At 33.3% G+C, this 26,889-nt stretch overlaps 1 protein-coding gene across 2 annotated transcripts in view; it reads right to left on the minus strand.

Moving 5' to 3' along the window:
• Nucleotides 1-26,889, minus strand: part of LOC149420247 (UNC93-like protein) — a 265,802-nt gene that overhangs the window by 22,433 nt on the left and 216,480 nt on the right. For both annotated transcript variants that reach the window (XR_016302721.1, XM_089636549.1), the window contains exon 9: nt 17,927-18,053. Coding sequence is in view for 1 of the 2 variants with exons in the window: in XM_089636549.1 (XP_089492675.1) it covers nt 17,927-18,053 (127 nt within the window). In the remaining variant the exon portion in view is untranslated. The remainder of the gene's footprint in view (nt 1-17,926; nt 18,054-26,889) is intronic.

Here is a 26,889-nt window from a genome sequence, read left to right on the forward strand (position 1 = left end):
AGTTTCAGCTTGATCGGATGTTCGGGTAGTGGGTTAATTTCCACTTCCAAGAATTCACTTCATTGATACATTCTTTCAAGAAAACGAAAGTGAATTTCAAAAAGATGTATTGAGACTGTATAATATTTTGGTCATGAAAAATAATAATATCGGAAAAAGACAAGCTTACACAATCACAGTTTGAGAACTAAAAATGCTGCGAAAAGTTATTTAAACACGAAATAACCGTTAAAAAAACTAGCACAGATCTGACGTCTGTCCGTTGCCGCGCTCAATTTTTCACTCAAAAAATTATAACGTAAGCGCCAAAGTGGATTTTAATTTTTTGTGAATAATTCAATAAAAAGGAAAAAAAGTTGATCAAGTCAAGTGGTAGCAAATAAACATAGCAATATAAAAGTATTTTTTACAAGTTGTTTCTTATACGAGTTCATAGTAAACTCTTGAAAAAGAAATCTATTTAGTAGTTTATGCTTATATTTTTCATGACGTAATTAACAATTTTATTTTAATTCTGATCAAGCCAAGCGATAGAACAAGCTTCAATGTATCCATAATATATTTTTGGTATTGATAATCTATACCGATTTGTAGTAAAGATGAATCTAAATAGTAATTTCACTTATATCTTCACCTCAAACTATGACCGAAGGAAATATGGCCCTATTAGCTTTATACAGGGTGTATCGGCACTAACCCGACAAACTTTAACCAGCTATTCCTCAGCACATTTGGAGTAAAAAATGTTATGGGCACTTTGCTGTCCGGTAGCATTTTTTTTTCAATTAAAAACAAAAAAAAATAAAATTTCCACACTACATCACTGTCATTGGCATTGCGTTTCGTGTTAAACAGCTGTTATAAGCAAGTGTGTCAAAAAGCGTCTTCGCTCTTTCGCACACACTAAATAATAATAGTTAAAAATGAGACGAATGGTGCCGTGCTTTTCGTTGTGACTGTAAACGTGCGCCAATATAGGTACACACGTGCATTATTCAACGGAATTCGAATAAAATATTTGCCAGATGGGTTTTCAAACTTTATCAAAGGATAAAACAGTGGTGACATGTGGTGAAAATATGAATAATAAATTTTTTATTAAAAAAAAACGTTACCGGACAGCAAAGTGCACATAAGATTTTTTACTCCAAATATGCTAAGGAATAGCTGGTTAAAGTTTGTCGGGTACGTGCCGATACACCCTGTATAGATATTCGTTTAAAATTGCTAATATTATCTTCAATAATTAAATAACTGAAACTAGTTGACAAAATTTGTAAATCTTGACAAAGTGGTAAGAGCAAAATTAAGTTGAAATTTAAAAAAAAAATAGAAACTGACAAACGATTCCACAACGAATACATAATGTTTTGTGAATGTAATAAATCAAGCACCTGGTGCTGTGGAAAAAATATTGGTTACAAGGTAGTACTGATATTTTGATAGGAAGTAAAAATAAAAAATATTTTTGTAAAAATGTGGAAAATCTCTATGCGAAATTTTTTTTAAAATATTCCATGTTAATCTTGGATTTGGAAAATATTTCCTAAAATATTTAGGAATATTTTAAATTCAATAATTTGTCGGAACAAATTCCGCAGTGTTTTGTTTTTACTGTGTGTGGTTGTGTAGAACGCCCTGCTTGCAGACTGACGGTTTTTAAACCCGTGGCTGGAGCAAATTTGCTCTCTTTTCGGAAAAAGAATATAGATTGGCAGTATCGGACAGTGCCACAGTTATTTTAGTACAAACTTTTATCATGTTTAATTTAGGTCGATGTATAATGTATATTAATGTTTAATTATTGAAAAAAACGTTTTGTATTAATTTTGTAATTTATTTGCAATTATAAGCTTTTTTTTTAATATCTCTTGCAAATCTCAAATCCATCCAAGTTTTCCCTTGCGTGGTTGGTTTATCCCATAGTTATATGAATACTAGCAGTTAAAAACCCGCTCCACGGGTTTTTGCTGCTAGGCCCTGCGGGCGGCACTTGCTTCGGCTGCGCCCAGTTTAAGTGATATTAACAACAGTTACATTTAATAGATAGATATTAGGTCATTCACAGAGAGAGGGTGAGTATATATTGTTAAAACACGGAACAGGAAGGAGTTAATGAATAATAACATGCTCAATTTAGGCATAATAAGAATGACAGTTGTTTGAATAAATGAAATTTTACGTATTTGTGATGGATTATTTCAAATGAAACACTATTATTGACTACATGTCTACAACTGATATTAACTGTTATGGTACCTAATATAATTTGCTCATAGGAGACTTTCAGTGCTTAAATATGTGTTACAACCGTCAATGTCTATAAGTTGAATCAATATCGTATAGTTTGTCACAACAATTAAAGATAGTTACAACAAAGTTGACTGAAATAATACATTATTACATATTGATTAATTGTACCCGTGTTTATGGATAAAAGGAGGGTAATTGTGCAATGTGATTAGCAGTCGGTTTAATTAAAAGGTGTGAATTTTACTCCAACTGGTGGTAATTCTTTTCCTAAAACTGTTACTGTATCTAATAAAGTTTAAAGTTAGATTATATATACACCTTCATCAGGAGAGTAAAAATCTATATATAAAGGTAGATTATTACAATATAGCGCCCCTGAGGTGATATCTCACAAAAGCGGCGCCATGCAAATTGTCCAATTAATAAATAAATATAATGTTTACATTTTATTATGTACGTATGCATTGATATACAATGGAAATAGATAAAATAATATTATCCGATTAAACTTTATTTTATTAAAAAACAAATAACTTTTTTAACTTCACTTTATTATATACAACCAATACATGTTTCATGAACGAAGTATACACCGAAGTCAAAAATTAAATATAGATTACAATTGGAAAAAAGAAGTGGAAGGGGGGGGGGAGGGGTAAGAGTAGGCTGGGTTTATAAGAATTAGGAATTACAATATGAAAGACCAGTTAAGTGGGAAAATATTTAAAAGAGAGTTTATAAAAAAAAATTCTTGTTAATTACATCTACTTTTATAAACATGTTCTCTTATTTCTAAAATTTCGAAATTATTTATTTGTGATGCTTTATATCCTGTGTGAAGTATTTTAAGACCTGAAATTTTTTTTTGCATATAACCATAAAACAATATATTCATAAGACAAATAACATTTAATAACGGTTATTCTAATAAATTGATAGTTGAAATACTAAATAAAATAATTAAACATATTATCTTCAAACGGTATTTTTACCCTAGTTCTTAAGATATAAATAAACAATGGCGTAGAATTCTGTTTGTGGATAACGACACTTCTAAAATTATATATGTATATAAACATTCCTGGTACTATTCAACCGGCGTTTTACACTAATAACAGAATGAATAAATATATTCTTAATAATTAATATAGATTAATAAGTAATATAGATATAGATATATAAGTAATATAGATTGCGAAAATCAAACAAAAAAATCAGGAGTTTATAAACTCAATTGGGCTGGATTGTAATTTATTTTACAAAGGTAGAACCAATAGAAACTTTGAAGTCAGAACTAAAAAACATCTCAGGGTTCTAAATGGAAATAGTGAATATGAGTTTGCAAATCATCTTTTGAATCACACTTTCGATAAAAATTCAGGTCTTAAAATACTTCACTCAGGATTAAAGCATCGCAAATAAATAATTTAGAAATTTTAGAAATTAGAAAACATGTCAATATAAAATCAGATGTAATTAATAAGCAAAAAAAAAATTATAAATAATAATGAAAAATGCCATTGCAAAGTAGAACTAAACTTCCAGAAGAAATCTTATTATTAAACACTTGATGTTCAAGTAATTTTGCATATTTAAATATACGCGCCAGTCATTTGATTCGTTTCTTCACCGCCAGAGGGGCGCTCTGTCGGCCACCTAGCCGCGATGCGTATTCGGGTATCGGCCATATTGAATTAACGCGTGCTTTTTTTGTCAAACGTCAAACGTAATCACGTAATTGTGGATAATTTTCACTGTAATGTAATTAATCCAATGGATTATTAACTTTCTAAGACATATTTTCTTCGATATTATCCAAAAATTGTATAAGCAGAAACGATATTTTTTAAGAAATATCGTATTACATGTGGCGATTCTATTTCAGTATGAAATGGTGTCTTAATCTTTAAAGTCTTATTTAAACACAATTTGAATTTGACCAATCACAGGGCCTACACCGTCCAGACGCTGGAGTAATAATATTATCAGATTAGTAGACCTGCCCTAAGTGATTAAAAGCGTATTATCCCCACTCCCCATACCGGTTCCATTGGAGACGGCTGTGCTCGCGTATGGCCTCAAGTGAAATTTGAAAACGTGACGTCATCATTCTTGTGCGAACTATGGTCGAGGCATCATCGGTTCATTTTACGAAATAACACGGCAAAATGTTGACTTGTGATATGAAAACTTGTAAAAATAGATGTGAAAAAAGAGAATAAACCCAATTGTCGTATTACATTCCATAAGTAAGCATTATTTTACTTTATTTTAAGCTTATTCACACCGTATTATATGGATCAGTTTTAGAAACATATACTATCACATCACAATGTAGCGATTCTCAAGTGTGCTCATCGTTGTTTACTGGGGTAAGTAAATTATGAAACATTTGTAAAAGTGTCTTAACTAAATACTCTGAAACTAACTACGATTCTGAAAATAGAAGCTGCCTTACTTTGCCGAATTTGGACTTCGTAAATTAGTTCATAACGTGGCGAGTAATTTGCGCTCCCATGTAAAAATGTCTATTCATTCAAAAGCAGATTTTACTTTTAAGAACTAAATGGTGATATTATAATGCGAGATGCCTATTTACTGTCAGATTGATTTATCGACGAATCACAGTCAGCCTTACCCCCTTCGTTCTTCAACAGTTGATTTTACCCCTCGCCATTATCTTCTCGTCTATTAATTCCTATGTCTGTGGTTTATCCAAATATAATAATAATAAGTGTTTTGTTATCTTTTTTGTAACAGATAATATTGTAGACATATTGATACCCTCACTGAGATTTCATTTACAAATCATTTTTCTCGCGTTGGTTTTGGTTTCAGGCCCGGCCTTGGCGATGTCATTTTCTTCAGAATGTTGGGCTCAATGCTTGTGTGGCCAATTTTTGAAAGTCTGATTGAACTCTGCCCTCATGTATCGTGACATTTTGAGATAATCGTGAAATTTTCAAACTTGTTAATTTTTTTAGGTACACACCAAGAAGAATAGTAACATTATATAAACCCACTTTAAAACAACATTTAGTTTTCTTGCATCGATTAATTTATCTCTAAGAAGTGATCCCGTTTAGTTTCGAATCCGGAAAGTCGAAAATCCTAGGCTTAGGTAATTTTAGGCGTACACAGTTCGCGACGTCTATCCGCCACGAATTTCAAAGTGGTACTGGCACAATCTTTCATTCTTCTTCCTTAAAATAAGAACTGTCTATATTTCATTAGTTATAAATATAATAACTTATTAAGTCCCCTTTGTATTAAATTCACTCTAACAATATAGAAAGAGTTCAGTACAAATTTATCTGGTTTGTAAATTTTAAGCTCAAAATTCCAATTGAATACATTAATTATATCAGTTTGATGAAACAATTGCATATAATAACGCTGTCTGACAGGATAATTATGTCAGATTTAAATGACAGCCCTGCCATCGTTGCCACTATTAAATACAATGTTCTGACTGAAACACAAGAAAAAATGTAACATTCTTCTGCAATACATACACAACCTACTATCAGACACACTCACTAACCAATAGGATGCACGATCTGGGCAACAAATTTTGAGGGACTATTGACATCGTTACTGACTCCATTTAAAAAAATCTATTCCAGCACTTTGATGAATCTTACAAATTATAGTAGCGTTGGTAATGTAGTTTTATTTATTTTTTAATGTTGAATTGTTAGTGTTTACATATTACTTTATTTAAGTGTTACGTGTTTTCCAAATATTGTTCCATATTCAGTTTATAAAATAAACGTTATTTTATGCCATAAAAACACTGTGTTTAATATATTCGATAGCTCACTAGGTACATTCCGTTCTCAAAATCTACGTAAAAGCCCGACTTGGCGTAAAATCAAATAAAATAAGATATTGATAAAGTAATATGTAAGATATTGTTAAATTGTATGATTTTTTATTTTTAGAAGAGTTTTCAATTACCCCGACAGAAATTGCCGACCATTTGGTGCGATTGCTTCCCACACCCCGCATCGATTTTAAAGATGTTTTCACGTAAAAAGTAAGAAATTATTAGGTTTACACTAAAGATCTTAAATTATTGTAAAATTCTCTGTCATTAATGTACGTGGGTAGCCATCTAGGATGCTTTCTTCGGGTTCATTAAAATATAAACGGTTTTGTAGTCTGTTCCTGATAAAGTGAAAATTTTAATTAGTCTTTGACCAAGAAGCAAATAACATCAATTAGGACTCATACAGTGTTACTAAAATGATGTCGGGCATTTCAGAGGCTTTTAAAAAAAATGCAATACGGGTGTACCTCGTAGTTGTATCTATTTTATCATAACATTTTACAGATAGTTCATTCTGAGGTGATAGTTGTATCTTCTCAAAAGGGTTTACTATAAAATTATTATTGTCATTTATATCAATAACGTAGCATTTTATAAAGGAAATTTATATAGGTCAAAGAATGAACACTATTATGAAAACGTGGACAAGGGTGGTCTTTGAGCCGGTTATATAAATCAACCTAAAGCAGGACGTCTGAATACTTAAGCTTTCAAAAGAAACGTTTATGTATAGGGGGTTCGCTGGAAAAGATGAATAATAGAAAATACACATGACAGGCAGAACTTCCAATTTCTTTTTGCAAATACATAGAAACTTGGGTACTAGACTAGAGTTGGGTCCTGTGAGTACTTTTCGTTACTGGGTACAATGGGTACAGGCACAAAAAAATACCGGTGACAAAATACTTAAGTATTTACCATTGGTCGCCACGAGACAGGCAGTCGCCTAGTGTGGTGATTTAATGTATCACATGTAAGAAAATGTATTATTGTATTATCATGTATTCTATAAATAAAATTTAATACCGACCAGAAGATTGATTAAGAGTAGGTAATTTCTAAAATGGACTCACATACATTCTACCCACAGATTCACCACAAATTTTCGAAATTTTATGGCTACAAAATTCCCTGTCGAAAGATTCCCCACATTTTTCCTATCAAAAAGAAATATTATCAAAATTACCTGGTAAAAGTACCTAATTCAAAAATACTCATCAAAAAACTGGTTAAAGTACCTATTAAAAATACCCATCAAAAATACCTACCATGAATACATGGTAAAAGTACCATATTAAAGTAAGTATTTAAAATATTTAGTCCCAGTATAAAATACTTTTGAGTATTTTGGAACCAGGTATTTTGGAGATTTGTCACAAGTACAAAGTATCGCATGAAAATACCCGGAAGTTTTACTGGGTACGATAAATACGCCTCACCTCTATACTAGACTAGAATAAAACCAGCCAACACAATAATTAAAAGTACAACAAATTTTTTTTCGCGAAATGTGTACGCGAATTTATTTATTTATTTATATATCAATATAAAGTTTTTTACGTGTATTTATCGACATCTGTTGCACTAGGGTACACCTTTGTCGAGACAAACGAACAGAATAATAAAAATAATTTAATACCACTACGGTCACTGAGGTAAGCTAAAAAAACTACATTTCGCTAGCGATTTGATTTACATCTAACTCGAAAGACTACATTATTATCTGTCACGTATCGTAAAGAAAAGGAAAAAATAAAGCTAATGAGAATTATAAAATTACATTACAACGACTTTAATTACGGTGCAAAGATATAGCGTTAAGTATTCCTCGGGCGTCCCCGACTACTTCTACCATTCAAACCACTCTCAAAACTTTATGCTGATTTTTTTAAATATTATAATTAAGATTAAGAAGAAGATTATATTTTAGAGTTTCACAGATCAACAATTTTTTATCAAACAAACTCGATTGGCGATGTTACACGATCATATATTAGGTATACAATATCATTATTTAACAATATTTCAGTCCACTATAAAATAGAATGCCTAGCATCTACACTTTACAGCTAAACCTAGGTAATAAATTACCGGCACGTGGAACGTGATCGGCATATAGAAAAAAAGAAGAAAACAACGATTTATTTTTGTAGGTTTGCACATAAGTAATCACTTGATATCTGGGAACTATCACCAACCAACGATAAAGGAGATCGTGGGAGATCAAGGGCGGATCTGGGGCACTGCAAGCGTAACGACTAAACCAGGTGCGATTTTTGACGGGGTACGACAATTATTAAAGAAACATCCTATGATAATATACTAATCTACTTCTAACACAGCCATATAACGGGGTTACAAGTTAAAGAGCAGGTTTATGAATAGACAGGGTTGAATTCTTATAAGATTACCATATTCACCAGTCATAGCATAGGACATCCCTAGCGTGGCGTGTGAGATAACACGAAAAAATGTATGTTCGTATATAAAATGCATTGTCTTTGAAAACGAGACTATCAGCCGAGTTTCAAGTCAAGCGGTTGTAGGGAAGTGGGTTAATTTTCACTTGCCAGCTTAGCATTCACTCATTCACGAAAACATAAGTAAAATTCAAACAGATGTATTTAAAATCATAGCGTTCATACCCATGATTTGGCTGGAGTTGTTTGACTCCGTTTGCTCGCGATTGACTCCGGTCTCTGGGGAGGAAGGTCCAATCCTCAGTCAAACCAAAGAAATAATCAAAGTTTTTTAATAACGTAACGCTCTTTATAATCTACGAATTGTGGTGTTAATTTTGAAAGTTATGCTTTAAAATATGAATATGAATAATATTCAATATGAATTGAATAAATAGTTTTGTCTGTAACAAACTCTATTCTTTCACGAAAGGCATACGAATAGTACATTATATATTGAATTGAATCACCGGTACAATATTATATTTGTATGCCTTTCTTGAAAGATTTGAGTTTGTCCCGGTATAATCAGTATGAATTGAAATAAATAGTTTTGTCTGTAACAAACTCTATTCTTTCACGAAAGGCATACGAATAGTATATTATATATTGAATTGAATCACCGGTACAATATTATATTTGTATGCCTTTCTTGAAAGATTTGAGTTTGTGTACGAACAAAACTATGTATTCATATCCATATTGCGTATGTATGGACGCAAACAAATAATTCGTCTAAATATTTTAAAACATGACTTGTAAAAAGTGTATTTTAATATAACAATTAAATTAACACTATCTATGAACGCACGTTGAAATAACGTACGTTACGTTTACCCTTAATAGAAAATGTATTATAGTAAAAAAAACTTTTCCATCGTTATTTCAATGAGTACTCTCAATGAGTAGAGAGATTTCCAAACGCAATATTATTTGGATTCATTATTTGTATCCATTATTGTTGAAATTAGTAGTACGACAACCGGTTTTTGCGACTCATTCTTAGGCTCGGCTGTGGAATATCTTACACATTTTTACCTTATTTTACTTTAAAATACTAAAATCCCAAAATAATAGGTATTCAGAAACAAATAATCAATAGAAGAAATAGATAAACATATCTACAAAACAGTTTTGACGGTTTCATCAAAATCTTCTACGCGAATTATTAAAAAAATCGTGCTATAACCAAAATCAAGTGAAACCAAAGATATTAGAATCTTTGTGTGAAAAATTAGTACAATATAATAAAACTCCCTATTTCCTTGTTAAATCACAGAATGTAAATAAATGTACGGCTCACCAAAGTGTAGGTGCGATAATACCATTAAAGGATTAGAGTATGGAAGGCGTTCAGCATTTTACATTATGCTTGAAAATCTTTCTCGGAAAATCTCTTTACGTTTCTCCAGAAAAGGAATACACGAATGGGTTCGAAGATTAGTATTGGGAGGAGGAAAGAGGGATATAAATATCTGAAAGCCAAATAACGACGTGAATCGTTAGAGGTGGTATGATTTTTATGGGAGCTTTTTTTATTTATGACGTATTTTACAAATGTTTCGTTATATTACAAGCCCATATCGTAACGTAATCCGCATTGAAATAGTTACATTTGCATAAAGCTTATTACACACTTTGAATGTAATATATATAATAATATATGTGGGCGTGTACAATGTAACTCTACCACAAGGAAGTTACACGAATGAAAACTTGCAAGGCAAAGCTGGGGGGTGGGGGGAGAGAGAGTTGCACGGTGCGGCTACCAGATAGCCGCTCTTATTCTTTTGTAAATTTAAGTGCTAAGTTAGTGCTTAATTAAAGTTTTTTATTTTTATCACAGTTTTTGATTTATGTTTAGCACTCTTCACATGTTTTATAATTGTGGTAGTATAATAATTATTCCTTTATTTGTTGGTTTATTTTGTATTTTTTTTTTCTTTTATGGGATGCTGTTTAAAATTTTATTCTCTTTATTTACGTTAATGTAGGTAAATGCGCACTGCTCACTCATCCCGTATGCATGGAATTTGAAGGGCTTAGAGCCGTTCAAAATAAATGTAGCTTCGTTCAACAAAAAAAAACAGAGTTTTGATGTATGTGGTGAAGGAGCCAACCATATGTTTTCTTATAATGCCAATAGGAAAGTGGTAGGGTCCCTTCTAGCTCAACACAATGACAATTCAACACACCTTTAAAAGTGATATAAAGTCTTTAAAAGCCATGAAAAAACTCCCATATGAACCTAACCTACGTAACCTATTTCATCTAGTTTTTGTTTCATCACTTTTCACTTTTTAAAGGTGTGAAAATTGTCATTTTTATGAGTTATCTGGTCACTTAGATCAAGCAATGTAATCCAAGTCACGCCCACACTTATTATATTTGTATCATTTTACTCGTCTGTGACCACGGTATGGGTTTTCATTTCTACCGATATCGTGCCTTTATCCTTCTTTATTACTCCTTTACCATTCTTCGATTTGATTTTTCTTTGGAAAAAAAAATATTTAAACATGTGGAAACATATTTGTTTATATCATTTTCATGGATTTTCATGTAATTCATAGCAAGATTTCCATTACTTTGATATAGTTTTTATGAATCAAATGTAAATCGAGTCGCCAAGATGAAAACTAAGAAATTTTTTTGTAAAAAAATATTACAGAATTCAAATATAGAAGAAAATTAATAATGTCGTAAAATGTGGGCAATTTTTTGTAAGCCAAGATTTGAAAGGATTTATTTAATAATTTGATAATATTTTTCACAACACACAATACATTTTCGCAAGTACATCAGCTCCAGTTCCAAGAATCTATTTTAAATTAAAAATAATATATGGTAAATCTACTTACGGCATGTTCCAGAGTGGAAGATACTCTCAGTATCGCACTGGTAAGACTACCATTCAGAATTAATACGTTGGTTGAAATGGCATTAGCCGTGTCTGGTGACTAGATTTGAATATCCAGATACTTCCTCGCCTTCCCTTTCTCCATTTCTTTCCCCCAACCCACTACCTTCAGCCTAACAACAAAACCTAATACGGGAAGCCATTGTCTCACTACTCCAGTCGGTCGCGACCAGTTAAGACTCTTGTGTGGTATTCACATTAAAAAAATGTAATATTTCCCAACGAGATACTATATAACCAAGGGCGAATATAACTTGATTTACTTACTCCGTCAATCTTTCGCACATAGAATCACACACAGAACACTAGTTAATTTATCTTATTCCTTATAGAAAGGTGAAAGAGTGACCACAAAATGATCCATCATTTGTGTACGATTTGATGGATTCTGTAATTGTTAGCGCCTCCTTGGCGTGAAATTAGCCACGCAATGCTTCAAGCTGTCACGGGCGAGCTCGCTGCCGCGTCGACTCTGCCGCACGGCTGAGTGTGCCAGAGTGGTTGAGCAATTAGATTAACGGGATACTGAAAGTACCGTCGCGTGGCGCTTTAGATTGCATATAGGGTGTTTATTTAACGAAAAAGGCTGCAGTTTAGTTATGAGTATTATCACAAAGTGGCTGCGCTTTTTAAAACTAATTTAATTAGCTCCATTAATGGAAAAGAACGCGGTTGGTGCTAAAAAAATAATGTCCAATGAAGCGAAGCTGGCAGTCCACAATGGAGTGCTGGTACCTAGCCTGATGTATGGTAGCGAGGCATGGAACTGTCAGAGGACGGACGAAAGCAGATTGAATGCTGTAGAAATGAGATCTCTGAGGTGTATGTGTGGTAAAACCATGTATGATCGTGTGGAGATCCGCAAATAATGCAGGGTTGATGTAAGTGTAATAAATAAGATTGAGAAAAGGAAGCTTAGATGGTTTTGGCTTGTAGAGCGAATGAACGAAGAAAAGAGTTTAAGGAGAATATATGACACGAATGTGAATTACAGAAGAAGTCTTGGACGCCCGGGGAAGACATGGCATCAGATGGACCAGATACTTGAGTCGGGCCATGTCAAAAACAGAAGTCGGAAAAACAGATGAGTATGTATGAGACGATGAATGAATGCGAATGAAGCAAGTGTTTGCCAAGACCAAGTCGTTTCAAGTTTCGTTCTTCCTGCTTAATCTGTGTTATGGTTAGTTAGTTTGTTATGTATATTTATATAAAATTTCCTTAATACGAATAGGTTGTAATCAACCATAAGATTTATGTAACAGCTGCTTTCAATAAACATATCACGTGTTTGATAGAACGCCATTCTACTGTTTTAATCGTCTCATACATTGTAAAGTGTTTGAAATCACTTATAGTTTTGATAATTTTTAAATTTATTCAATGAAAATTATTAGTAAATTATCAAAATTATTTAAACTATACTAACAGACCGAACGATTAGTCATAATATACCCGATATTGTTATACATGACATAATTAAAAAAATAACTTATATTATTGATGTCACTATTCCAAATTCCTGTAATATTCAAAAATCTGTTTCTGAAAAAGTAAGAAAATACACAGATTTAGGAAAAGAAATTAAAAGAATTTGGCATTCTCAGACGATAAAAATATTACCATTTAATATTTCGGCTACTGGCATTATACCTAGCTCTCTCATTGAAAATTTAGGCTTATTAGATCTGTCAAAAAGTTTATACATAAAAATGCAAAAATCAGTCATTTTAAATACATGTAAGATTTATAGGTCCAATTAGAAGTTTTACCGAGCCGAACCCTCTGATATGAAAATATCTGGAGTCGGTGAATTATTTTCCCATTTGATCTCTGGTGATTTGACGTGTTGTTTTTGTATTATTTTGTATTTATTATACTTGCATAATATGGATTGACTAGATGATCATTTGTGGAAAAGTGTGTGTTTAAGTTTTTCCTGTGGGGAAGATTTAACCCGGACATAAAGTCGGAATTTATTTTAAAGGCTTAACAAAGTTATATTAAGCACATGTTTGCAATATGGCGAAAAGCCATAGAGGTATTTAGACGGAAGAAAAACTGTCGAATGGTGAATTTTTCAGAAAGTTTAGTTATTTCTATCGCGAAAAAATATGCTTAAAATATATCCAATTTACCATAAAATACGCCATACTGTTTATTAAATTGTTTTTTAATCATCGTAAAATTAGAAATAGCACAACGGAAAAAGAACGATCTCACATGACGACGATACGTTAGTACTAGTAGCTCTGTGAACAGTAGACCTCGCGTAATGTTGATTATTCCGATTTGGCAGGTGGTTACTCTTATGCAAACTCTAGCGGAGTAAAAAGGTATTACCCAACACGGCTACCATCTCGACAGTAGTGACCAGACACGGAACCCACAAATAAATTTACAGGCATACGAAATGCAAAGCGCTCGAGTTACAACAGGGCTTCGCTGCGCTCAGCCAGATGATCTTGAAGTTATTAATTATTTTGATTGACGTTTTGAAGTGAAACTTCTTTAGGCGCGTAATGGATTTTCGGGGACGGAGTAAAACCGAGTCAGGATCGACACGAAAATGCGGGTACCCCCACCACCGCTCACCGTTCACTGTCCCTCTCTCACCATATGCGCTTGTTGAGGTGGGGGAGCCGCTCACGAACGTTCTCTCTCTTCTCTTCTTTCCTCTCTCTCAGACACCAGCGAACTGCGCCACGCCAAGCATCAGCTGCTTGGTTAGTATACTGCGTCGTGAGTGTAATACGAGTGAAATACGTAATTGATTGTGGTTCATACGGTTTGGTACAGAATTTCAGTGTTAAAAATGAGTAGTGACGAGATAGAGGTGATGAACACATCATTGTCATTGTAATTTCTTTGTAATTTTTAATTGTAATATTGTTATTTATGTAATATTGTATACTTGTGAATAAATTGAAAATTTTTGGAACTATACATTAATCGAACGTCATTCATCTATAAGAAAATATTAGAAAAAGCAAATCCATGCTTCGTCGTTGAATTATTTAACCTCTAATTTTCAAACTAACCTAAGAGAGAAAATAGAGATGATGAAATGAAAATAGAGAGAGAGGAATACTAGAAGTTTCACTTCTGTCTTGCGTAGGCTTGACACACCCACTTTTTTTTTTTTTTTTTGTTCTATCGTTCACTACTGAAATTTTGCTTTAGAGTCTGGATGAATACACAGTGAAGTATTTATTCAATATTCTATTTTACAAAACTCCATGTCACAAATTCTCCCTCAGATGTTTCATCCTGTCCTAATTGCGTGCGATACGCGCTGAGGTCGTGAGAGGGCTTTATATTTATTTAATGCGGCAGTTGAACTGATCGTACTAATCTCGGCAGCATTATCTTAAAAGCGGAAAGGATAGGGGTCGAAGCAAGCAAACATTTTAAATAACCTATTTTCTGTTAGGGTTAAGAATGAATCAATCGTATCAATGATGTTTATTAATGAGCTTTATAATATGTATCAATCAATGCTTAGTAATAATATAAACTATTTTCTGTTAGAGTTAATAATGACTCAATGATGAATGAGCTAAATGATTTGTATTAATGAGCTTGATAATGTGTATTATTAAACGCAACGCACCACGTCGTGTAACATTTGCTAACAATAACACTCCTTATGTATTATAATTAAGTAATTCCCGCTGAGCACCAGTCGCCTGTTTTGATTTATGCAAGAAAAAAAAACATTGCCAAAAAGTGTCTTTTATTTATATATATAAAAATATATAGCCCTCGTCACATTAATCTCATAATAGATTGTGAATAAATATTATTTCTAATATGATTTAACTAGTTAATGTGAGGGTTGATTATGAACAAAATATCTTGGCTAATTATTTTATGATCTTTACTTTATTGTTTGCCCAAAATGGGAAGAAAATGAAAACATCCGTTCAATTTCCTGGAAACGCTTATCACTGACTGATTGATGATGGAATTAGCGGAAACTGCCAAAATTTCGGAAAATAGGTTTCATAAAAGTTTAAAAAAATACCTACGTTTTTCTGGTAACTCTCGAGAAATGGTAATGATAATTTTTAATAACTTTTGAAGGTTATACACACGCATCAATTTAATAAATCAATGTCGAAGAAGACAATACTATAAAAACTAAACGAAACATGAAATAGAATAAGACATCGAGAAATTAAAAGTAATGTGACAATAATTGTTCACTCTAATATTTTAAATCGTAATTCAAACCAAAAATTATACTAAAATTGGTGAATAATAATATATCTTTCTCTAGAATATTTAAATCTCTTAGTTTATATTCCACTATGTATTATACATATATCCATGCTTATTTTTCCTTAAATATTATTTTATTCATCACTTGTTTTTCTCTTTCTTATTTCTTATGTTTTATCACACTTATTATATTTTGTTTTTCAGCATGCTATTTTTCTACATATCAATATTGTATTTTTTTATATGTCAATTTAAAATTTTGTATTTATTAAATTACTTTTTGTTTAACAACATGCTATTTTTATACATCTGAACATTGTAATTTAAAGCATTATAATACGGGCACCAGTCTAATAAAGTGGTTGTAAAGAGCACAAAAAAATTCAATAATCACTAAAATTTTATGAATAAAGACACCCTAAAAATGATCGCTACTGGGAATCGAACCCAGAATCTCTGTCTTACCAAGACAATGCCTGTAACCACTCGACCATTGGGACCAAATTATTGTTCGTCATGTTTGTCGATCTCATATTTCAAATTCAGAATTAACAATATTATCCTCAACTAATTTATACCATATTTTTGGCTGAATACAAAGTTCTAAAGAATTTATTTGCTGTGTACCTATCTAGAATGTCTCGGTTAAACATCAGATTTTTATTAATATGGAACATCTTTTGCATTTTGTAAAAGTCTAAATGAAAATACAATTTTTATGAGTGCTAAGCGGCATTGTCCCGGTAAGACATAAATACTAGGTTCGATTCCCAATTTAGACTGTAATCTTTTTATTTTTTCTTCTTGTTGTGTTTCATGTTTCGTTTAGTTTATTAGTATTACCTCTTCTAAAAGGAAAATACAAATGTAGTTTAAAATTTCTATTTATTTATTTTTTACTCGCAAAATTGTGGAAATCGGATAAAATTCCAGGCAAGCCTTAAGTACATAAGTACAGTACACAATTGGGTAGGAAAATAGTATATGCATCACACGATTTGAAATATAATTTTTGGTAGTATTTGTTCTGTGACAGCAACTGGTAAAGTTAAGTCAAAGGACCAAAGTTCAGATGAATATCAGTCGGAAATTTGATTATAATTGCTTTCTCTGTACACTTCGTTATTTAAGGAAACTGTTTATTGTAGTTTTGAAAATAAATAAATAATTTGTGTTCTTTAGAATCAGAACAATATACTTTAAATCTTCCGCATGTTTTTAACGGTGTTTTCAATTTATTTTTATATTTATGTGAATCCGCACAAAAGTCTTAACTACTCCTAACCGTCTTGAGCCAGTGAGATAGTGGCATTCCCAATTGGAGTATATTGTGGGGTATATGAAGGTAGTGGGGGAGAGGAGATGGGGAAGAGTTTTGTGTGGAAAAACAGAAAAGTTTTATGTAGAAATTTCACCGGTTAATCCACAATGTAAAATGTTATTATTTATATAAAATTGTAGAACTGTTTGTTTCCCCAATAAACTAAATTAAAATTTTAAAAGAGAGGGAGGTGAGAAAATACCTGACTATTATGACAGATGACAGATCTGGTCACCAAACACGGCCAGAGCCATTTCAAGCAACCTTACAATTCTGAATGGTGATCTTACACCAGGGCAATACTAAGAGTATATTTGACTCTGGAACGTGCCACAAATATGGTTTGAGATTTTCACGGCTAAAAGTATTGATATGATTTGTTTTAGGGGTATTATGCCGTGTTGCGCTACCTCCATATTTAGCCAACGTTTCGGAAAGCTTTGCATGGTCCGCATAGACTTATTACACATCTGCCCTGATGATGGACACTTCAATGCTTTCCGAAACGTTGGCTAAAGAATGAGGAAGCGCAACACGGCATCATACCCATAAAAAAAATCACTATAGTGCCGCAAAAATACCATATATTATTTTTAATAAAAAAATATAAAATTTACTTGATCATTGTGATTTGAACCCGCGACCTAGTCGCTTACTAGTTGATAGCTTTATCCCAAAACCAAGGAGAATATCGAAAATAACCCATTGCAAACATCAACATCACGTCAACATAGTTACCATAAAACCTTCATCCATCATTAAGTATCTAATTATAACCTAATTTTCTTAAGATTCAATCACCAGAAATTAGTATCAGGTCTAAGCGGCCAAACGGCTTAAGGTCACGCGTCGTCAGCGATAGTAAGTTCCGCCCACCTAGCAACCCCCCATTAAACCAGTATGACAATAATGCTCACAGTTAATCAGGATAAGCCATATGGAGTCCGCTAGTCCCCACACACTGGCTATTATGAAGAAGCCCATGTATTGATTAGCGTTGGGGCGCCAGACCAGCAGGGCGCCGATTAGGCCAAGGTGGAGAATCTGGAAACAAATTATTATTACAATATTAAAAACAGATATTTGAAATATTTTTGTCTTATAATTATTGGTATACCTACTACTCTATCACGAGAACATTAAAGCTACCATAAAATTATAATTATTGCTCTACCTACTACTCTATCATTAGAACATTAAAGCTACCATAAAATTATAATTATTGCTCTACCTACTACTCTATCATGAGAACATTAAAGCTACAATAAAATTATAATTATTGCTCTACCTACTACTCTATCATGAGAACATTAAAGCTACCATAAAATTATAATTATGCTCTACCTACTACTTTATTATGAGAACATTAAAGCTACCATAAAATTATAATTATTGCTCTACCTACTACTCTATCATGAGAACATTAAAGCTACCATAAAATTACAACTCTGTTACGGCTGAAGGCCTCCGTGGTCGCAGGGTAAAGCTCTCGACTAGCAAGCCGAAGGACGTCGGTTCAAATACAGGCGTGCATAAGTAAATTTTAATTGATTCATTTGTGTTATTTCACAATTTATTCATTAAAATTAATATAGAGTATAAATTTTTTTTTTAATTATGCGCACGCCGGGATTTGAACCCGCGATCTCCAGCTTGCCAGTGGATACCCTAACCTCTCCATCACGGAGGACGTCAACAGACAATCATTTTCATTGGCTTATCTGGGGCCGTGAGTTGGAAAGTTTTATGTTCATAGTCTTTTAGTCTTTTTGCATCATCTGTTTAATACCCATTAACGGTAAGAGTAACTTTTAAATAAAATTTAAAAATCCCTTTCTTTTCGCAATAATAATTTTTTTTGAGAAGTTCATACCCTAAAACAATGTTTACTGAAGTATTGTTCTACAATAATCAACCATTTCTTTGTTCTTTGCGTCGTTATAGAAAAAAAGCTCCCGACAATAATAGGATCAAAAATAAAACTAACTCACTTAAAGTTGGGAATTTAACGTCTAATCTGGGTCTGACTTTGTTGGGGTTAAGCTGAAGATTACCGCCGCTCGAAGGTCATTCGTTTATCTTCTAAAAACTGAAGTTAACCTCTAAATGTTGGACTAAAATATATTGCCGAATTTCGAAAATAGTATTGCCTGCCTTGATAGATTTTAGAATATTTTCCGTGTGGTGAATGTGAAATGACAAGTGACGCCAAGGAATTTAACATCAGATGACGTCATATTTTCCTGTCAAATCACTAAAATAAAGTGGAAATCTTAACGACATAAGAGATGAAGTCGTGTAAAAAATATGTTCGGCGCGCGGCCTGGCGTAATGGACAAACCTACGGTCGACTTTGCTCTAGCAGGTCTAGAAAATCAATCTTTCCGTGGAATTTATTTCAGTTACTTCTGATGAAAATATTACCAAAATCTCAAATTTTTCTTAAGGGATCCCTTGGGATGTTACTAATTCAATCTCTAGAAAAATAAAATCTGGTACTTACCGCAAATTTTATAGATTTTAAAATTTTCAAACCGTTTTAAATAAAAAATTTGAATGGTAAGTTCCTGTTTTTATTAATCTTAAATATACATAATTTACATCCGTAGGGATCCCTCTAGAAACATTTGAGATTTTAGAAATACGTTCATCAGAAATAATTAAAATGTGAGTGAGCTAACCCCCTTTATTAGAGTCTTATGACGCCTTAAGCGTCCAAAGATGGTTTGAAAAAGAGATATGTAAACACGAATGTTAGAGGGAGCGCGCTAATATTAATATAATATTTAATGAAACACGTCTCGTTTGAAATAGACCAAAAATCTCTTGAAAAATGCTTTAGTTGCATTTAAAGATACACTGTGAATTTGTTCACGTCTATAATATATTAAATAACAGAACGAAATATATTTTTAATAATTTTCGGAGCTTACTTTGCGATTTTTTTCTATCGCGGAAATTTCATATAATTAACGTTTCCGCCTAACAAATGTATTAATATTATTTTTTAAATAACATATATATATATGAGTGTTTTTGGAACGTAAAAACTGAAATAACTTAAATAAATCGGTAGAAATCGGGTAGGCGGGGGCTTAGTAATGTCATACCTGACACAGACTGGATATGCGGGGGCTTAAGTATATGTCGTACCTGACACAGACTGGATATGCGGGGGCTTAAGTATATGTCGTACCTGACACAGACTGGATATGCGGGGGCTTAAGTATATGTCGTACCTGACACAGACTGGATATGCGGGGGCTTAAGTATATCGTCGACGGCAATCCATCACCGCGTATGTAACATCACCGCGTAAGTCATCCTGAAATGCCATTCGACGGCGGTCATAAACCTACATCGTTGGGATTATTATAGGATTTTTTCAATGTAAGGAAATAGTCCTACAACGTAAATAGTATCACCGCGCATCTCATTTGCCTTCCGTTTGGGTAAAATCATCGCCTATCTCAGGCGTTGACCAACCATGGACCAACCGTCATTGCCGCAACACGTTATTTCGCTGATTACAACAGTTTTTTTTAAATTTATGTGTTTTCTGTTCATCGGATGTCTTACAAAAGGTATGTATTATGAGACTAAGTAATTATGTATTGCAAACATTGGTTTGTGCACACGGTAGACGTTATTATTAATCATTATGAACTTACGCGTTGATACACTTCGCAATGGTTCGTTTCATTGTATCGGAAAACGTGAGATACGCGCTGATTCATTCTTTTTTGATTTGTCCTTTTTAATTTTTGTGACTTTACTAATAATTATATATTATACTTTACTATTAATTTACTAATAGTATATAGCGAAACAAATATATTAATTATTTTTTTATTTCAGTAACAAAATGTTCGATTCTAGCGATGATGAGTTATTTGTTGATGCCATGTGCAAAGAACTCGGAATAAATACATTATCTGACAAACAGGGTTGTGGAAAAAAAGTTGGTGAATGTTCTACAAATGAAAATATAGAAAACATTGATATAAATAATTTGGAATTTTCTTGATTATTCCAAAATCAGCCACCAACAACAGATGACAGTGCGGAGTTGATCTCGATAATACTGATCTCCTGAATACATATGCCAAGATATTCATAGCATTAATAATAATTCAACATCTTTTGTAATAATAAATAATTAAAAGATTATAGTTGATTCAACTTCAATTGAAATGCAGGTGGTGGATTACAGTACTCCTACACCAGGTACTATATTATCTCCTTCGGAAATAATAGCATCCCCATCAAATCGGCCGAGTGATGGCGACATACACGCAGATTCATCAAGATTATTAAACAAGAAATTGAGGATGCAAGGGAAAGATTATTTAGGCTACAGAAGAAGTTTACTGCAAGATGGGAAATTCAACATGGTACACGATGTGCCTAAAGAAGCTCGTCAAATGGGTCCAGTTTGCAAATCCAAAATGTGCATTCGATCAAAACTACGAAACTGTCCCAAACTTAACCAAGGTTCTAGAGAATCTATTTTCAAAATGTTTTGGTCAAAACTAAATTGGGATCAGAGAAAACAATTTGTTGCATCTAATGTAATGAAAAAAGAACCCAAACAAAGAAGATCGAAAACAAGTGCTTCTCGTAGACAAGGCACGTCGGTGTATTTTTTGCCCATTGAAAATATTACAGCCCAAGTTTGCAAAATGTCGTTTTTGAATACCCTGGGGATTAAGGAATGGACCGTGAGGTATTGGGCAGAAAAATCAGAATCTGCAATGATTCCGATGTCATCCATGACGAATCAGAACAGGCGACGAACAACATGAGAAAATTCTAAAAAAATGTTATTACTAAAGTTTTTTCACGATCTTCCAAAACTCGAATCGCACTATTGTCGTAAATCTACAAAAAGCTGTACTTAGAACCAATAATCAAAAGCTTGGCTCAACTGTATGATATTTATTTAGATTATTGTAAGGAAAATGTAGGAAGTCCCATGAGTTGCAGAACTTTCGAAAATGTGTTTAAAAAAGAAAACATGAGTATTTTTATGCCCAAAAAAGATCGGTGTGACACATGTTGTGGTCACGACGTTGGGAATATTAGCGATGAGGTTTGGAAAAGACACATCGTACGTAAAAATAAGGCACATGAAGAAAAAGTTAAAGATAATATAGATTCCAAAACTTTACAAAGATAGAATTAAAATAAAAGAATCCAAGTGGAAACATTTACAGGAACTGAAATCTGTAATACCGCAAGATTGTCATAGCTATTATGATTCATTACCATATCAATAACTTTATTTTTTATATTTTTAACATTACACGAGGTACCTACAGTGTAAGTTTATTTTTTTTAAATAAAAAAATTGATGAGCTAAATTTTTACGTTGATGGTTGTCGGTGTCATTGAGTAACTAATAATTTTGTGTATTTTTATGATAAGGTACCTATCTACTATTTTATTTGTCTAAATAATGTCATGTAACGTAATATTACTTTGTTGTAAAATATTATTATTATTAAAAAAAAAAAATAACATTTGTTTCCACGTTCCCGTGTTTTAAAACTATAATGATATTATATACCTAACTCCCAACAAGAATAAATTTCCGCGTAAGTCTAAACTTTTGCCGTATTTTACTGAACATCACCGCTTAAGTCATTTATTATTTTATTTTCGGTTAAAAACGTATATGTGTTTAAATAAATAATTGTAAAGACAATTGAACATGAAAAATAAAATGATTTGCCGTGATTTCGATGTAAATATATTAAGAAAAGTGGTTTTATGTCTCTCCTGAAAAGTGGCCAAATATGATTTACGCGGTGATGGATTGCCGTCGACGATATGTCGTACCTGACACAGACTGGATATGCGGGGGCTTAAGTATGTGTCGTACCTGACACAGACTGGATATGCGGGGGCTTAAGTATATGTCGTACCTGACACAGACTGGATATGCGGGGGCTTAAGTATATGTCGTACCTGACACAGACTGGATATGCGGGGGCTTAAGTATATGTCGTACCTGACACAGACTTAGTTCTAGAAGAAATGTCATAAGATCTATTTATTATTGTTTTTAATTCGTAAAACTCCTGTGCAAATTTGTATGTCAATTGCTGACTTTAAATTTGACGTAAAACCAAATTAATAATTTTATCATTTAGTTACATGGCATGAACACTGTTTATAATGGACTTGAAAACCGAAACAACTGTCAGTATAATAAAACAAACAAAAAACGTGAAACAACAATATTAACTTGGTATATAGGACGTGTGGGATTGCAATAAACTCCCTACATCCTGAAATAAATATTAATTATTTAATTTTTTTCGGTTTATGTCATCTTTGGATATGCTGTGTGGAGGGTCTTTTGAGGGATTAAGTTCTGGAAAGGAAAATCGTATGAGGGGTGGGTAAGAATCTAGAGCTCAGTGCGTCCAGGAGTGACGGACGAACGATCTATCTTTCCCGCTGCGGCGCAAGGTGACGGGTCAAGAGGGACCAGCTGGACAGGTCAAAAGGTCTCCCCAAATCCAACCTCTCCCGATTCGGCATGTCATTATACGTATTTTACATTATGAACGTATTTTTTAAAAGTTAAATTTTTAAATTTTTTATTCGAATACCCCATTTTACACATTTTAATGTTTTCATACAAATATTGTTAGGTTTATTTTTGCTCGTCGCGAGAAGTCTCAGGTGGGATAATTGTACTTGTTGAGTTAATTAGGAGATTGCATAATAGGTGATAGTAAATCTTACTTTATAATGTAATTAACAGGAATTCGGTTAAATTAGCGGATGAGAACACCAAATAGTGGAGCGGAAATTTTGCGTCTGTCATATTATTACTAGCAGAATCCTGCAACTGTACATAATTTAAGATTTTCAGTAAGCATGCCTAACTGCTTTGGTTAGATAAAGTAAAGTGAGTTTATGATACCGGGGGGAAGTTAGAAAGATCGGGGAAACCCTGATCAATTGAATTTTGATATATTTTGTTACTTGTTAAGCATACCAATCATTTTGCTTGTTAGTTGATCAATCGAGAATCGGATATCCAAAATAAAACCTATAGCAGAAGTCCAAAATATATATTTTAGCGTGGCTTTCATTCAGTTTTTATAATGATCTAACCTAATAAACCTAACTCTAACATAATAACAAAACATGGGATTTCAAAAATATGTCCCTTAAGGCCCAATTACACCTGCTGAGGGCTTGGCCCAGAGGCTTTGTTACAATTACACCGTAAGGCCCAATTACACCTGCCGAGGGCTTGGCTCAGAGGCTTTTTTACAATCACACCTTAAGGCCCAATACACCTGCCGAGGGCTTGGCCCAGAGGCTTTGTTACAATCACACCTTAAGGCCCAATACACCTGCCGAGGGCTTGGCTCAGAGGCTTCGTTACAATTACACCATAAGGCCCAGTTACACCTGCCGAGGGCTTGGCCCAGAGGCTTTGTTACAATCACACCTTAAGGCCCAATACACCTGCCGAGGGCTTGGCTCAGAGGCTTCGTTGCAATTACACCATAAGGCCCAATTACACCTGCTGAGGGCTTGGCCCAGAGGCTTTGTTACAATCACACTTTAAGACCCAATTACACCTGCCAAGGACTTGGCCCAGTCGCTTTGTTACTCGGCCAAGAAACTTATTGGAGAGTAGAGGTGAACGCACGTGTGGGTGAGTCAGTTGATCAAGATTAGTTTAAAGTGCTGTTAATATGGTTTCGAAACAGAGAAAAATTAAGTGATTTTTAAAACAAAAAACGTAACATACTTTTAAAAATTCAAATTTTTTAAAAAATTATTGTGTTTTTTTCACTGACTGACTCGGCTGATTGCACTGACCGAGTAGAGAACAAGTGAAACGCCGAGTTGGTATGCAAATGGAAGAAGTACTTACTCGACCAAGTCATCGGGCCTTACTTTTATCCTCTGTATCGCCAAAATTACTCGCTTGGTACTAGGCCAAGTACTGGCTGTACTGAAAACATCAACCAAACACTCGGCCGTATGCACTGTCTCGGCCGAGCACTTAATAATAATTAAGTAATTCAGGCATTACTAGGTTTTGAAATTGGATAGCCGCGGTGTTTAGCGGGACCATTCAAATTTATAAATTTCGATATGGCAATATTGATTTAGTTGATCGAATTAAAAATATTTAAACATATACACCCTTCATTTCCGCTTGAGCCGTCAAAAAAATGTTCTTGCCGAAAAATGCGACCAAGGTATACAAGCTATTTTTTGTCACCTGTGAAGTAATAACGAAATAAAACTCATTTATTCTTCTGAAACATAAAGAGTACAGAGAGATAGATACAAAATGTTACTCGTGGTCTAATTCAGTGCCTACGCCTCGATAGTTTTGTTTGTTAGTTTGTTTCCATTCGGTTCGGCGTAAAACTTTTCTGATGAGAGTCTAAAGGAGCGTGAAATTTATCACGTATGGTATTTTGCAATAATATAAAGCAGTTTTGAATTGGCAAAAGTTTAATTCAAATTTTCACCGTCACATTAAAAAAACTACCAGGGTAGCACGATTGACGAACGATTGCAAAGATTTTTTTTCAAATGCTTCAATGTCCATTATATATTGTGTTCAGGGACGTACTTGACTTTCTTTTTTACTGATTCCTGACATTATTTGGAGTAAAACACGCGAACACAATTTTGGTCTCCGCAGACTTTTTCTATTTTTTTTTCGCACACAATGAAAAAAAAACTTCTACACTTGATGTTCAATACCATTAGTACTTGAGTTTCAAATTTTATAAGTATTTTTTTCTTCAAATAATTTTAGGAATCACTTTCCTTAACACCCTGTGTAAATATTTATTCATTAACATTTTTGCGGGCTTTACCCCAGCTGAACAAGAAAGAAAACTAAATTTATTAAAAAAAACGCATATTTTGTATAAAATTCATTGTCTATGTCGTGTGATAAAAAAATTATCCTTGATTGTTTATATTATAATTATAAGTGCGGCTGTATGTTTCTCTTAGTTTCGTCTACTTTTATAACGTCACAAAAGTTATTCCTTGTGAAAGTATTGAAACATGCAACCTCCGTAGTGGCCTAACTCTGTGGTTTTAAGCGAATTAAGTTAGCCAAGCAAATTAGACTCCTTCTGTTGGAGGAAATTTCTCTATTAAAATGAAGGAAATGTTAGTATTACGTTTGTGTTAGGATCTGGTAAATGCAGTCTTCTCATCATTGACTGCAGAACAGTTTAAGTGGTTAACCTACTGAAGTTAATAAAGATAAGTTTGTTTGTCACACGTTTTTTGTTAACAAATAAAGACTTGTGTTTTTTTGTAGAATATTCAATTACCCCTCTGACTACTTAATCAAACTTGTTGCATATTAGTCTGATTGAAGTAAACCGAATTTTAATGTTTCGGTATTTATTTATTTATTGGACAATTTGTATAGCACCGCTTTTGTGAGATATCACCTCAGGGGCGCTTTACAGTTGATGCAGGTATTAAAATAAATGAAAATATTATAAAAATAAATTGAAACTAAGTAAAATAAAATGAAGTAAAGGAACGGGTGATGAAGTACAGAAACAGGTGACACGAAGATGGAGACTCTGCAGCAAGAATCCTAGGTGGTGAGGAAACTAGTCCAGCTGCTGCAGCGAAAGAGTGCACCGCGTCCACCAACAGTGCCAGCACGAGGTTCGTCATCCGTCCAAGTATGTGTCTGCTGCTAATTAAGCGCTGACACAGTATCCTCACATAGATAACAGACCTTTGGATAGATAGCAGACGTTCGGCAAGTCCATCATTCATCTCCATGTAATCTTGTTCCTGGTGATTATGTTAGTGGTGCAATGTGCCCGCAATAAAAGGCGACAGTCGGGATAAT

This window comes from Hesperophylax consimilis, chromosome 10 (assembly GCF_061612785.1).
Source record: "Hesperophylax consimilis isolate HC1 chromosome 10, BYU_Hcon_1.0, whole genome shotgun sequence".
Taxonomy (NCBI): domain Eukaryota; kingdom Metazoa; phylum Arthropoda; class Insecta; order Trichoptera; family Limnephilidae; genus Hesperophylax; species Hesperophylax consimilis.